Source organism: Chroicocephalus ridibundus, chromosome 7 (assembly GCF_963924245.1).
Source record: "Chroicocephalus ridibundus chromosome 7, bChrRid1.1, whole genome shotgun sequence".
Lineage (NCBI taxonomy): Eukaryota > Metazoa > Chordata > Aves > Charadriiformes > Laridae > Chroicocephalus > Chroicocephalus ridibundus.
The window spans coordinates 53571395-53587339 of NC_086290.1; the positions used below are offsets into that span (position 1 = coordinate 53571395).

Consider the following 15945-nt stretch of genomic DNA (forward strand, 5'->3'; position numbering starts at 1 on the left):
AGGCTGATTTTCTTCTCCCTGTGGGACACAGACCCTGATGGCAGCCCCGTGGGCTCCCTGTGTCCTGCTGGGAACGGGAGGGCACCACCACAACCCAGAGGTCTGAGCCAGGGAAACTGCAGTACTTTGGTCCTGGTGACCCCATGTCCAAGCGAGGCGAGGGCCCAGGGAGCCACCCCCTGTCCCACTCGCAGCAGGGACCCCCAGCACCCCAAGCAGTGCTGGCTCCAGATCCCCACCACCCCAGACGTCCCCTCAACAGCAAGGCTGACAACATACTCGAGCCCATGTGCTCCCATCCGGACTCCAGCTCAGGACCAGTGGAGCTGCTCTGGCTGAGAGAAGGGAATTAGCACAGGCTTTAACCTAGAAATTTTGGGTGACGGCAGCACTAGCTGGCGTAACTGGCCCCAGCAGAGCAGGCGTGCAGAGGAACGCCTTTTCTGCCAAAGCTTTTTCTGACACAGCCCAAAGACAAATGTTTCAGCTCAATTTTCCTAAGTGCAGCAGAGCTGCGGCTTGATGCTGCCCAACAGCATCCGCGTCTGCCACCCGCCCAGCTGCGGCCAAGAAAAGGCTTGTGGAGACTTGGACGTCGTCACTCGGATGCTCGAAGTCACAGCTGTAAATCTGGTGCAAGAAATAAACACCCGCGTTGCCCGTCACAGGCTGCTCCTGCCCAAGGGTGGAGGGGGCAGGACCGGCAAAGCAGTAGGAGAAAAGCAAATGAGTCATTAATTCTCTCCAAGCAAAAGAAACTCCCCCAACGTCACGCACCATGCAGAAAAAAAAGGCGCTACCTCTTAATTTCAAAGGAAAAATTAGTATCTCTCAGAAATCTCTCCAGCAGTTAAAGGCATCAGAAATGATCCAATTATTTAGGGCCACAAGGTCAGCTCTGCCGAACTGCCTGCACGGCGCGGGGAGCTGCTGCGAATGCAGATGCTGCTGGTGGAGAGCTGCTTGCCGGAGCAGCAGAAGGTGGAGAAGCCAGAAAAGAGGGAAACTGCAGGAGAGAGCAACGGAGAGGGACAGCAGAAAGCCCCGGGTCCAGCGCGTTTTGGGTGAGGTCCATCCCACCCCAGGGGTTTGCTGCGTGGCAGCTGCACAGAAAACACCCACAGATGAACATCAGTAACCATTTAATTCATTTTAGTGTCATACCCCGACATACAGCCAGAATTACACCTCAGCCAGAAAACGTAAAAAGTGGCATTTTATACAGAAAAAAAATTATCCTTTATTCCCCAGAGATGTAAACCCCAAACAGCTAATGTACACATACAGACATGCCAAATCTGATAAATACCCAAGAGTCAAGGGGAAAATACCCTTACGCCGAAAGTAGAAAAATGTGGACTTGCTCTCTAAAAGTGGAACTCCAAACACCCAGACCCATAGCATTCTTCATAGATTGAAACTAAAATTGATTTTTCCTTTTATTTCCTCTTATCTCCAGAATGAAATGGGGGAAGCCTTCGGGGAAAGACACGTGATGATAACTTGAACATCGCCTTCAGCTATTCATAATTTAGTTAGAGAGTCATCCATAGAGAGAGCAAAGAAAAATTAATCTAAAATAAATTATCCATCCCCCCCATGGGAATAATGAATCTCTGCAAACCCGTGTTCCCTCCTCCCTGGCTATTGCATTCGATAACGTGTGAACATCCCGCACATGCACCTTCAGATAATCTGTCTTTGGGCAACGGCAGTTTACAATCCTGATGTGCTTTCAACCACCGTTCCTTCTTTCGTCACCTGATGTGAAATCAGCAGAGGAAATAAACGAAGCAGCAGCGGACTCAGGAAGATTTGTAAAACTGGAGTGACGAGAAACTGCTGTCCCTCCCCACAAGTGTTGTCACTGCTGCTCTTCGATGGAGATCACCACTGTGGCTCTCTGCAGCTGAGCGTCCACTCGCCAGGGCCCAAGCCTGGGGACCCCTGAAAATACATCCTGAAGAGTTGGTGTTAGCGTACCTGTTAGCGCACACCTTGCTTCAGTGGCAGGTCCGCCTGAGCAGCGTTAGAAAACCTGACCAGTGAGGATTAATTCTGCAGATTTATTCTTTCTGCTCAAATCTTGTGATCAACTCCTGCCTGTTCAAGCGCAGGCTCGCCTGCCAGCTGTGCAAAGGAAAGACGGGATTTTACCAACCAGGCACAAAATTTGCCCTCCCACAGCCATGGGGATGAGGAGAGGGAAGGGGAAGCAGCCTGCACCCAAGAGGGGTCAGTGCTGAAGCACGAACAGGCAGACACAGCATAAGCCCAGTTTCTGCCTCACTCGGAGATTTCTCATTTCATCTCTTCCCTCCCTGGTCCCAGTGAAGCTCTGAGTTCGGGTGGACAGAGCTCATTTTCCCAGAGCATGTCTAATTTCCTCCCTCCCAGGTGTGCAGCAGTGAGTACTACAACCCCTGGTGAGCACAGCCCCTAATCAATATACTCCTAAGGCCCAAACTGACCTGGTGGGGAGCATGACCCTCCCAAGAAGGCATCTGACAGCATGATTGCTCCTCACCTGCCCAACTGGTACAGGACTTCTTTTTCCTGCACGTGCAAGTGAAGCTTGAGTGAAAATAAAGCAGGCACAACTGGTTGATCTGCCCCTAAACCCATATGGGATTCGATCGTTCATTCTTGGGCACATGCCTTCTAAGTCCCCCAAAAAGGGTACAGAGGAGTTTGGGAAGAAACCCAGCGTTGCCACCAACGAGGCGATTCTCCCTGCATTGAGGCTCCTTGGGGAAGCTCACATGGGCATGGCGCTGACGTCTACCAACCCCAACCCTGCTCCATGCTGGCTTTGTGGCTAGGTGTCAGCAGGAACCGGCCCCCAGGGAAGGGGGGCCTGGGTTATCCGTAATATTTCACCTCTGGTTCTCCTCCTCTGCACTGGTGCAAGCTGAAGCTCAGAGGAGAAGGAGGGGAAGGCCCTCAAAGTTTGAGGCTGGTGTTAGCGTCCCGTCCTGGGAAGAGGCCCAGGCTCCCTGTTAAAGCCAACATTTCCAGCATCTCTCCTTGCAGGGCAGCGAAGGTGCCAAAGGGGCACACCCCTGCTCGGGACGTGCCGTCTGGCGCGAGAACGAGGGGCTGGTGCTGTTCGACACTTGCTCCATGAACGGCCCTTTGTGGAAAGAGGGCGAGATGCGGTACGGGAACTCCCATCGGGGACAGCGGGCGAGTCCAGCACACGCAAGAGAAATAACAAGCAGCTGGAGATGGGCTCCGCAGATGCCTAGGGTTTGGCCTTTAAGCTGTAACAGCGACAGAGGCTGCCGGCTTGTTGGCAGGAGGTTTGCCAAGGTGCAGAAGGCATTAATTCAGCCCTTTCTTCCTGTTCTGAAAAGGAGTTGCCTTGCTGTTTTACTGGTGGTTTACACAAGCCTGTCTTGGGAGCAGGGCATTTGCTTTGGGATTCTCTCCTGGGCATCTCATTAAATCAGTGGAACTGCAGACGCCTGGATCCCAGCTGTTAAAGGGCTGGGGTTTTTTGGTGGTGGTGAGGGTTTTGGGCTGGTCGTCCTCCCCCAATAAATAATGAAACAGAGGAACAGCTCTGCAACAGGGAGCGAGCAGTAACACTGAACTGTCAGGCAAAATTCTCAGCGCTGCAGCAGGAGCTCAGCCAGGCTGAAGGCTGGGGCACCAAGTGAATCACAGCCAGATATTCTCTGAGTTCACCTAAACCGTTTTTGTAGCTGCTGATTTCCAGATACCTCTGTTTTCTCCACCACGGGGACCCAGTAATGTCCTGGATTCACTCCTGCTGAGCTGTCTAAAGGCAAACACCCTGGTCAGATCCTCCCTCGGTCTGAATGGAGTGCTGCGGTCTATGATGGTTAAGAGATCACAGGGCATGGGAGTGATGGGACACGGATTTTTCAGCAGCATACTGTAAATCGTAAGTCTGACGAGCTTTGCTCCCCGTCACTGCAGCTAGTCCTGAGCAACAGAGTTTCCTTCTGTTCACTTAGAGTCTTTTTTTGATGAGTTTCTCCAGTTTCCGTATCCGAGAGGACTCCTGCTCGGGCGTAGGAGCACTCAGTGAGAGGGAGCCGGCGTTCTCCACTCCGGAGGGGGGAGCCGGGAGGCGCTGGCGGAAGAGGTCCAGCATGCTGCTTTGCTCGCTCCTCTTCAGGCCCTGTGGGAGCAAAAGACCAGTGAAGCAAGCTGGTTAGACTTCATTGATCTGGGAGCGGGTGTGCATGAGACTAGCTGCAGGAGAGCTCATTTCAAACCCCAGCCTTTTGTTCAGCCACCAAGAGCTGTAGGCAGACCTCTGGATGATCCAGAGACAACGAAGCTCAGCCCCAGGAGCCAGGGCAGCTGTGAGCATACTGAGCGAACTGAAAAGCTATTCTTCAATAGCAACTCTGCATGCTTTCAGAGTACAGAGGGTTGCCTTACAGTGCTTTTCCCACTCCCAAACTGAGTCTGGGAGAAACTGTATGTTTCTACTGAAAATAGTCACCAACAATCTCTAAGCAGTGCTAGCGGATGAGCAGAAACCCTGTGGGACAGGCTCTAACCTTCATGTCTAGTATCTTCTGGAAAGTGTCTGTACTGCAGTCAGCAAGGAGCTTGATGTAATTGTCGACAAACACAACCGGGGGCTCGTGTGGAGCCATAACCACCTGCCGAGACAAGAAAAAAAGAGATCAGACAAATTCTATGAGTTAAAGCCAGTGCTCAGTCAACTCAGGCACACAAGCGACAGCAGGCCTGGCTTCTCCTGAAATAAAATGCTTAAGGAACAAGAAATGTGGCTGTACATGCTGCTAGTAACTGAGAGGTAAAATGAGTGAAGAGAGGTAAAGGAAGGAGCAGGGAGAAGGATGGGGTCTCTTCCTGCAGAGCAGGTGCTTGGATCTAAGGGGCTGTGTATCCCATTTCAAAGAGCAGCAGGGCTTTGTCTGTACACCTGTGGGCTTGCAGGCACTGGCGTACTGGCAAAGACAATGATTTTATCTTGTTGTACGCCTCCGTCCCTGGGACAGCGTGGGTGAGAGCGATCTGCTGTGCACTCCCCTCCTGCTTCTGACATGTAACCTGGTGGGTGAGCGGTGCCACACACAACCGCTCTGTCCTTTGGGTGCAGATCCTCTTGTATGCAACTCTAGAGAGGCGGGGATGCAGCATGTGAAAACCCTGCTGACATCTGCCCTGGAGCTCACACCCTCTTCGGCCCAGCAATGGTCAAGTCAGGAAAAAAATTAAAATAGCCTTGAAGCTGGAAAGATGATTACTCATTGTTATATTTTCCTTACATAAGCAGCGAGCTCCACAGAGAACACATTTTGATAATGCTGGGCAGCCAAAACCATCTTTCTGGGGAAGTGTGTGTGTGAATGTGTGCGCACACGCAGGGCAGAAACAGTGCAGGACCAGACTCTTCCCTGTCTCTGAAAACATTTCCATATGTTTCCATTGACCCAGCTCACCCCACACTGTATTCCGTCACTGAGACATTTCTTTCTTCCCCTGCACTTCAGACCAATGAAACATCATAGCCATGTATACACTTATAAATCCTTAATTTACAGCCCTTGTAAAAATCTTCTGCCAAGATGAAAAGCTGGAACTTCAGACAGTGTAGCCAGAGGAGAAAGGAAACAGCTCTGCGGGACGTGCGCACCCTGATGCCCTCCTCCCCGCTTGCATCTGTGCTTTGTAGGGCTTAGCTGAATGAATTTGTTCGTGCCATCTACGGGCTCAATGATGCTCCTACTGAATTAGCTACACTGGTATAAGCCCGGGCACACTTCTGTACGGCGGTACTGTTGCATGCAACAGAGGCATCGCTTCTGAGCCACCTTGGTACTAGGTAGGAGAGCCCTGAAAACACCAAGGAGGCGTTGCTTCTGATGGGGTGAAACAGTTCTCAGAGAAAAGATTCTTAATGTACAATTTGGAAAAAGCAGAGAGTCTGAGCACTGATAAAAAGAGGCAACCCACAAGGCAAACGGGATGTCCAGAAATGACCAGTCAGCACTGGGCTCCTGCAAGGAAAGCTTCTTACAGAGATGCTGGTGGTCCAGCGGGAGCAGGCACTTCCAAGAGCCTTTTTTTTCTCTCCCAAACCCAGGAGATGGGTGCTGACACCAGCCCCAAATGCTGTGTGTGGGTTACTTAGGCTTGGGGTGATCTATTCAGTCACTACAATTAACAAACCTGCCCCAGCCAACGATTCGGCCCCATCGCCCGGCGATTACACGGGGCATTATTTTGTAAAACACCTCTGCGGAGCGCTAAATGCCATGAGCGTATCGCTGTTTAATTACTAGTTACACGGACACAGAGCGCTCACTTGGGGCTGGCAGAAGTGCTTCACGCAGCAGCGGGGCAACCACGGGACTCTGAAAAAGCCGTCACGCTGCTACTGCACAGCCTGCGGACCAGCAGCACCCCGCGGCCTGCACTGCCTGCCCGAGGCACTGCCTATACTGCTTTCATCTCAATCCCGATAAAGCCAATGTGATGTCAAGGGCAGACAAATTAACTCCATTACTTTTCTGATTCACATATAAACTCCAAGGAAAGATCTGTTTTTGTACGCAACAGGCACCAACCTTCCCTGCTCCTCTGTCAGCAGTACCAGACTGTTCTTCTTCAGGTCATTTCTAAGAAAATTTAGACTTGCTTTAAGGTATCTACTGACATCTCAGTCACCTCACAATAAAAGCATGGAATCGCAGAACTAATTTCTGAATTCAGAATGCAAACTCAGCTGTGACATTACCTTGGGCACAGGAGCAAAGCCACGCTGGGCAGCTCGGGCTCCGCACACCCTCCTTGCCTTGGCTGCACTTACAGGAGGCTGTGGCTGGCAGCTGCCTGTCCTGCCCGACCCCGGGTCCCTCTGACTCACTCACAGGAACATCTCCACGGCATTGCTGGTGAGCAGGGGACAATCCCATCGCCCAGGAAGGCACAACCACACAGCTCCCTTGGCTTCTCCTGGGATCAAACCAGCAAGGCAATGGGGGAGAAGGGGAGGTTTCTTTGCTTGTTACTTTTTATGAAGACAACACACTGCTTTTGGGTCATTTTCCAGGCACCAGGTCTGGAAAATGAAAAAGGACTCTGGTGAATACAGTAACCCAGACATGTTTGCACTGGCTGTTACACTAGACAGTAAACAGGTGACTCAAGCACAGCTTGGCTCCCCTGCGTGATGGAGTCTGCACAAAGGCCCGGAGTAACCTGAACTGGAGGGTTTGCCCTGCGGCAGACACTGACGGATGCTAGCTCTGATTTTCACAAGCTCCTGAGGGAATCTGGTGTCCCAGCTCTCCTAGTAAGCAGAACTTGAGCCCTCAGTTCCCTTGAAAAATGAGGATAAACACTCAAATGCGATGCTAAAAGAAAGTGGGGGCAAAACCAAGGCGACTAAGCCAGTTCTGTAGAACAGCTGGCAGCGCACCCGGACAAGCTCGCATACGTTCATGTGCGATTGCAGATTGCTGCGTTCAAAGGAAGGGCCCCCTGGAATTTGTTCGCTCCGATTCCCAGTCCAGCAGTCTGGCTGGCAGGTTATCAAAAGTCTTGAGTTACCTTCAGGATCATTTCAGCCCGAGTCATGCCTTTCACCACTATCTTTGTGTAGCTGGCAGGAGCCTTCCTCACCACTTGGGACCCAATGGAGGGCAGATCCAGGAGAACCATCTTCAGAGAGTGAGTGTCCAGCAGCAGCTGCAATAGAGTTAATCGCACCCTGTTATTCAGGTCCCTTTTACCAAGCTCCATTAGCTGCTATAATCCAACATCCTTAAAAAGTTTAACACTTCCCACATTGGAACAAGACCTAGTAATTGGACTGCAGGAACAGGAGGGACTGACCCACATAACGACACTTGAAGGAGACACAATCACCCGGGGCTATGTATCGTCACCGTTCGTTGATTTTAAGAGAGCACTGCTCTGCTGACTTGAAATGACTTATGGCAGCTCAACATCTGGCACGTAAGGCGTGGGTTTCCAGTCCTCTTCCTCTCGACAGTATAAAGTGAAACAATCTCGACTACCTGTAGCTGTAGCATTATTTAGACACTGAGGTCAAATGAATTAACACCATGCTTCCTCCGGCGCCCAACCACCCATCGTGCGGTTTTCTGCGTTTACTCAACCACTTGTTGATTTAGTTATTTTTTCTTTGAAAAGAAAACTGCAACACAATCCAGCTAGATTGAGAACTGCTCGATACCCTGTGCTCAGTGGCACACAAACTCACAGTCTGTACTTTGGTTTTTACTGGGCCGGTGGCTAAATAAGCAGCAAGGAGCAGTCACGAAATTCAGCCCAGACAAGCACTGTCTGATGACAAAATGCTGTGGGTTAGGGTTTCTTCGAGCAAAATTACCCCAAATACCACACTCTTCTGATTGCACAGTATGTTTAAAGAGGTGAGGCAAGACTGGTGAAGAACAGAAATCTGAAATCAAACTAGATGAAGAAAAGCACAATTTATTTAGGCAGCAGAGAGCGTGAAAACCCACCGGGCTATCGGCACAGCTGCTGCATTTCCTGCAAAAGGGCTCTTTGGAGCTGGTGGAACCTCGTTCTTCTGAACACACAACGTTACGGGCACTGCAGAACCCGCCAACAGTCACCGCGAACAATATGAATGTTTATGGTATGGCTTTCAGCACACGTGGGAACTCCGTTCAAATACAAAGGACTGAGCCGAGGAGGGGCGGAGGGTCACACCAGCTCAAATCTGGCCCCTGTTATCTGCAGCAGCGTATCATCGCACTGTGCTGCCTGTTTCATGGTTTGCACGAGATGAACCGATGCCATCAATCTCACCCTGGGAAGCCAGGAAACCACAGCACAAACGAGCAGCTCTGTGCACCCCGGAGCTGCTGGAGCCTGGTGTCGGCTCAGGCTGTCGTAGCTGGATTCCTGTGTGTCTACGAGGGATCCCATGGATGGAAGATTTTTCCATGGTTGGGGAATTTGTGTCTTTCCCACGTAAACTCTCCCATGTCTCACAGGAGTTTTGTGCACTCTGCAGCCTTTCCCACAGACGCAGCACTCGCAGGATCTCTCCCCTCACCCTCTTTCCCCCCGTTTTCCATTCCAGGCCCCTGGCATTGCTAACTCACTGCCAAAGCTTGCCGAGACGGAGAACTGTTAATACAGAGACACAAACACAGAAAGTGAAACCCCACAGGTGCTGTTCCACACGCTGAACAACTCCGTAAATAACACCCTAGTGTCCAGGTTTCAAAGATGATTATTACCAAACAGCAGGAAAAGCTGTGTTTAGGACCGGGAAGACCAAGAAAGCATATTCCACCACATTTGCACCAGGGGAGAGAAAACCGTGCAGAAAGATGGCAGTGGGTGACCGGGGGGGGTGTTCAAAAGGTGCAAAGGCAATTGAGGACCGACACGGTGCAGAGACAGAGGAGACCAGCTTCCGAAGACCTCTGTACATCTAACCCCAGGAAGGTATGTGCCGTTATAATGAGATATACTCACTGTGAATCAGGCTAATAAAAACCTCCCAGTCTGCTTTAAAGAACCAAATTAGGCCTGTTATTCCAATACGGTAATATAAAAACCTTTTAACATTAGACGCAAGCCCACTGCTGGCAACCGGTTCATCGCTTTAGATGCTTACTTAAAAAAAAAAAAAAAAAGTCTTCATTTAATCACTCTCAGGTTATTGCTCATTGCACAAGACAAGCAGGAACCGTGCTTCACTCATTTGCTTCCCATTAAGAAAAAGGAAGGTTTTGATGTAAAGCTCCTGTTTCATTTTGCAGACACACGCTGCTCAGAACCCATCTTTGATGCCTAAAACCCAAGCAGCTTTTAAGGCACTGATTTGAAGTTCCCAGCAATCCCATTAAGGATGATTCTGCTGGTGTTTTTTGTTTTTTTTTTTTCCCAAACAGCCCACAGGGGAGCAGCTGTATGTGCAGGGGACAGCTGAAAGCCTGCCTCATCCACACCTCATCCTCGCAGAGCAGCGGGGTCCCAGCCCACGGGCAGGGGTGGGAGATGGAGGGTCCCAGCCCTGCAGCTGCACCCACCGTCTCAAGGTGGTAAATGCCCTGCGCTGCCCACCCACGCGCAGCTCGGGGACAGGGGCTCCTGGCAAGGAGCTTTTCAACAGAAACGCGTACCTAATTCAGGGGGCAATAATTCAACACCCTTCCTTCCTTGACATTGTGTCTCGCCATCCTGGGGTAGCTACAGTTCTCCGACCGCACCACAGGGACGCAGGTTCCTGGGTGAAAGCTGGGGAGTCCTGAGCCCCAGATGTCAGACTGTCACTTCCCTGGTCTCAGTTATGGAGTGGCAGAGGTGGAGACGGCTCCTCCCCGCCACGCACGCAGCAGTGTGTTGATGTGTGTTTGCAACGCCTGAGGAAGCGAGGCCCAGAAGGCATTTATGCAGGAAAGAAACTGTCCTGTCTTCAGGCACTGCAGCATCTCTCACACCAAGCCCAGGGCCCCCGTTTAGCAATCTGGGGGACAGAACACGCCTCCACAGCCCCATCCTCCCGGCACGGCTCTGAGGAGAGGAAGACAGCAGCCATCCATAACTAGCAGGCAAACCAGAGGAGATAAAAAAATCTACTTACACTCAGTGGAACTCAGCCAGGACACAGGCTCCAGCAAAACTGCCATCAGGCTGCCGAGGAGCCCCTGGGCTCCCACAGCTTCACTTCCTCGCAGAGGAAAGAGCCAGCACCTGGGAGCAGCACACACAGTTCCCGGGAGGATCCGGCGTTGCTCTGCGTGAGAGCTGGCACGCTGCCACCGCGGGCACGTGGCACTGAGCACCGCTGTCACTGGGCCCGCCTGGGGAGTGCATAGGAACCAACCTGCTCTTGGCACACACGCCGTCACGTGAGAGCAAGCACTGTGGGTGTTTTATGTTCGAAGCTTACCAAAAAAAGGCTTGGTGTTTAAACTACCTGAGCTGAGAAACTGCGTGGACACCTGGGGCTTTGAGTTGGGTTTTAGTTTTTTGGGTTTTGTTTTTTAGAAAGTTTTTGTGTTGTCAACTACAGATTGACCATGTCCCAGCTCTTCCGAGCACAGAAGCAATAGGCTTGAGTTTAACCCTGGGAGAAGGCACGGTAGCAGCAGAAGGAGATTGAGTGACGTCCTATTTTGCAAAAGCATGGGACAGAACAACAAGTCCTTCCCAGGAGGACACAGGAGCTTCTTGCATTACGTTCTGCCACGAGCAACTTACTTTCCTTTGTGTGAGCACAGTGAAGACAATCTCATCATGACACCTTAGAGAAGTGCGTAAGAGGTTTGTCGTCCCCGTGCTACTGTTGCTTTGACTGGCAAAGCGAGAGCTCCCCTGCTTGGGAAGATGCCTGGGACCCCTCTCCCAGCACAGGTTCAACTGCGGCAGGATCACTATAAACCTCCTTCCACTCTGCCCTGTACCAGAGTGTATTCCTGTTTTCCCGGCTGCACCAGAGCTCAGGACACATTCACTCCCGATAAACTCTCTGCCCTGTTTTAACAAAACCTGCCTTGACTTCTTGAACATCAAAGTGATGAAATATTACAGCCGATGCAATTACTTTTCCTTACCTGTTCTGCGCCCACCATGCTAATAGGTTTGCACTTGAAGAGATGGTTAATGAACTTGGGAATGAAGGAGCTGCAGAAAAGAAACAGAAAATGACACAATTACATGCGAGTATTTGGAGTCAAACGGTCTTCTGTGGTAACAAAGCATGCAAAACCAAACCAGGACGGCTTTCCAAAAAGACACTGTAAGTGCCTGGTTCTCAAGCTGACTCCAGCCACATGAAGTATACTACATAACAAACTAACCAACCCTAGGTACAATTCGTTAATCCACACCGATCTCTAAATTAATTGAGAAGTTGCCCACATACTCTGTGTAAATAAATTGCTATAAGCTATATATGAAGTATTACAGTACAAGGTCAAGAACAAGCAAACAAACTATTGTACATCATAAAACCAGCAACATGCCAGGATTAGTATAGCTGTTCACGGAGTGGAAGTATCTTGATCGTATACAGAACCTACATTTTACTCCATACTAGTAATTCCATAACATGCATATTACACACTGAACTTGAGGTCCAGCCAAGGCTGGAGGTCTGCTGGGCCCTGGACATTCACACAGAAAGGCACTCTTCCAGAAAGCTTCTGGCCAACACAATCAAGACAAGAAAAAGTTTCGTGAAAAGGAAAACACCATTACACCGTTTTACTAACGTGGACTTCAGACTCAGAAAAATGACTAAGGTACATTTACTCAACCGGGGAGAATCTGGAAAGGGTGGAAGCCCAATATTCATCACCTTAGACAACGTACTCCAGAGCATCCGCTTTGCTTTTAGCTTTTTGCTTCTTGATTTTAGACTTTGCGGTAGTTTCATTCTTCAGCAGAGAAGCAGATGCTCCCTTCTCGCAGAAGCGCTGGCTGAGCACCTGCAAGACAAGCTCCTGCCCCACTGACCCTACCGAGCTGCAGCACCAGGACAACCCAGGAGCTGGACGCGAGGAGAGGGGCCAGCGTGAGCTACTCAGACGCCGTCTGTCAGGACCACCCCACTCGTACTCTTGTCTTTCTTTTGCTGCCTCTTTTTTAATGTGCTCTGCTTCTTTCACACGGCCGCCTTTGGCTGAACGCCTACAGAGCTCACGTTTCCAGGACCTTGTCCATGACCTGGTGGCAGGTCTTAGATTTTAATGGCTCTGTCCTAAATTCATATAAGTCAGTCTGTTTTCTGTCCTTTCGAATGAGGTGCCGTTTATGGTGATGATCTAAATTCAGTATGGTTTCCCCCTTGCATCTGTCAAGCTATTTGTTTCCTTCCCACGGAGCAAGGAGCATGGACAGCATCTTGTTTGTCCTGCCACCTGTTTTCCAAGCCAGGACATTTATTTTTCGCCCGTTCTCATGGAAGAATGACAAAAGCGTAACTCACGCACAGAGCGTGCCAAGCTGCTGAGCAAATTGAAAGCAATGGTTCAAGGAAGAGTCCCTTCCAAGCGAAGGCTCCTTCCCTTCCCCTTCCCTCAGACACAGCCACGACCTCTCTCACTGAATCATCTTTCCCTGGAGAGGCGTCAAGGAGAACAATTTCAAACTGCTATTGAGAATCAGCTACCGGGCTGCCCCAAACAGCTTTGAGTTTGGCCACCAGAGAAACAACCTTGGCAACAAAATATAAATAAGAGGGAAACAAGCCCTGTCTCCTTCTTGCACGAAAGCATTACAGCGGAGATGTAACTTAACTGTTTTAGAAGTCCACTTCTCAGGTGTGTAACTAATTCCCAGAGGGCAATTGGAGAGTGCCAAGCACAGCTGGAGCTTAGGTGAGCCTATAAAATGATCAATCAGTGGCAGCTCTGGATGCAGCCGCTTGCTACAAGCGGAAGAGTGCAAGAGATTAATTGTACCTTTGATCTTGCACGTAGGTCCAACTCTCCCTCCCGCTGTAAGGTCAGGCACGGAGCTAACGCTCACGCTGCGTGTGAGAAACAGGGCGAGCCTTTCTTTCTGCAGGGTGGCAGACCGGCAGCCAAAGGACCCCCTCCCCTCTTTTTTTTTTTTTTAATCTTCTTTTCTATATAACCACATGGTCTCCCATAGACAGCATTCTGCCTTGCATGCAACAATTCCCAGGCCCCTTAGGATGGCCACCCACAATCAATGCAGAAGGGTAAAGCGACCTTCCATCCCCACATGCCTGTTATTTCACGCTGCCTTATTGGAAACAGCTTCTCAACTCCAGCAGGACAGACAAGACAAACCATAAGGTCCAAGGGCTGCTCTGGTATTTTTTTCTTTCTTTTCTTTCTTTCTTTCTTTTATTTTTTTATTTGGACTAACAGAGACCATCAAGAGCAGTTGCTCGGAACTGAAAAATTCACTTGAGTCCCTTGCCTAGGCTGGACTCAACGCTTGGCTCCCTGAGCATACAGCAGGCAATCCTGATGTGAACAGTACGTGCGTGTGCAACGGTAATGCTCGGCACGAGGTTTTGTACTCTGAATGCCTTTACTCCCTGCACATCCACAGAGCTAGACTGGATGCCAGAATTCATTTACAGTTTCGGCTATAAAACTGAATCCAGCAAACCCTCCATAGAAGCAGACAAACCCCCAGTGTAACAATAAAGCAGTGCAAGGCAGATTGGGAACCTAAAGCACAGAAACCACAGCATCTGAGAGGCTCCCATCCAACGGGAGCGGCTCTGCCAAAGCCTGTGTTTTCCCAGTCCCCTGCACTGACGATGCACCAAAGACAATGCCTTGCGAAGGAAGGCAGAGAGAGATGCAACCCCAGCCTGTCTGTCCGATGGGAGATGAGCTACTACAGGACATCATTCAAAGCATCCTGGTGTCACTGAGTCACTACTGGGAGCTGAGAAGGGTTTTGCTCTACGCCACCCTCCGAGGCGGTGACCAGCCCTTGGCAGGCTTGCCCAGGCTTAGCTCAGCCTGCTGCTTCGAAACCTCCAGCAGCCTCCTCATCCCGATCTTCTTCCGCCTAACTCCTCTCACTAAAAGCACAACGCAAAGGCCACAGCAGCTGGGAGGACGCCTGCTGCAGTTACCCACCACGCTCGGCTGTTCGTGATGGACGAGGCGCTTTCCTGGCAAGGAGGAGAGCTGTTTGTTTTTCCCGTCTCTCGGTTCTAATCTCTTCCTCATTGAGGTCAGGTCACAGACTTCCCAAACACATCCCAGCCTAGCAGCCACGGCTTCACCACTGCGGTTTTTGATTTCAAAGGATAAGGACGGAGGCGCAGTGAGAACAGAGCCCCTCACCCTGCCTGCCAGTGCCTCCTGGAAAGCCGTCTGCTTCTCACTATTTCACGAGAGTGAGGGTTGCATGTTGGTCAAAACAAAGCAGAAATGACAAATTAGGGTAGAGGACTGATGCAATTTCTGATGGCCATTTTTCTTCTTCCAGACTTGGCACAGATCCCCCAGTTTTAAATTTAGTGACTTTAGATGCCTTCTCCCCTGTGGTCCTGTAACTCAACACTAGCGCTTTATACAATCCATTAGAGCTGAGAAGTGGCTGGCAGTTCACAAAGATACAGGCATTAACATACGGGAAGCACAACGCCTGTCAAAAGGACTTTCAGTGTGTGGAGCACACAAAAGGCCAGGTATTTATATTGGGCAGGCCAGCATATTCCATAAGAATTCACAGAATCATAGAACTGTCAGGGTTGGAAGGGACCTTAAAGATCATCTAGTTCCAATCCCCCTGCCCATGGGCAGGGACACCTCCCACCAGATCAGGTTGCTCAGAGCCCCGTCCAGCCTGGCCCTAAAGACTTCCAGGGATGGGGCTTCCGCCACCTCTCTGGGCAACCTGGGCCAGGGTCTCACCACCCTCATGGTGAAGAACTTCTTCCCAACGTCCAGTCTGAATCAACCCATCTCTAGTTTTAATCCGTTCCCTCTAGTCCTACCTTTACCTGACATCCTAAAAAGTCCCTCCCCAGCTTTCTTGTAGGCCCCCTTACGATACTGGCAGGCCACAATAAGGTCTCCTCAGAGCCTTCTTTTCTCCAGACTGAACAACCCCAACTCTCTCAGTCTGTCCTCATAGGAGAGGTGCTCCAGCCCTCTGATCTTCCTCGTGGCCCTTCTCTGGACACGTTCCAGCAAGTCCACATCTCTCTTGTAGGAGGGGCTCCAGAACTGGACGCAGTACTACAGGTGGGGTCTCACAAGAGTGGAGTAGAGGGGGAGAATCACCTCCCTCGACGTGCTGGCCACCCTTCTCCTGATGCAGCCCAGGATACGATTGGCTTTCTGGGCTGCAAGTGCACACTGACGGCTCATGTTGAGCCTCTCGTCCACCACCATCCCCAAGTCCTTTTCTTCAGGGCTGCTCTCAAGCCAGTCGCTGCCCAGCCTGTATCGGTGCTTGGGATTGCCTCGACCCAGATGGAGG

General features: G+C 50.7%; 2 protein-coding genes across 2 annotated transcripts in view; one reads left to right on the forward strand and one right to left on the reverse strand.

The window, feature by feature from the left end:
- The window catches only part of LOC134518437 (multidrug and toxin extrusion protein 2-like), a 167011-nt gene that overhangs the window by 3014 nt on the left and 148052 nt on the right, over nucleotides 1-15945 (forward strand). The gene's annotated exons all lie outside the window — the stretch shown is intronic.
- The window catches only part of VPS53 (VPS53 subunit of GARP complex), a 73763-nt gene continuing 58943 nt past the window's right edge, over nucleotides 1126-15945 (reverse strand). The window contains exons 19-22 of the mRNA XM_063340603.1: nucleotides 11577-11646; nucleotides 7564-7701; nucleotides 4539-4643; nucleotides 1126-4150 (exon numbers count right to left, since the gene is read on the reverse strand). Of these exons, the coding sequence (XP_063196673.1) occupies nucleotides 3980-4150; nucleotides 4539-4643; nucleotides 7564-7701; nucleotides 11577-11646 (484 nt within the window). The 3' untranslated portion in view covers nucleotides 1126-3979. The remainder of the gene's footprint in view (nucleotides 4151-4538; nucleotides 4644-7563; nucleotides 7702-11576; nucleotides 11647-15945) is intronic.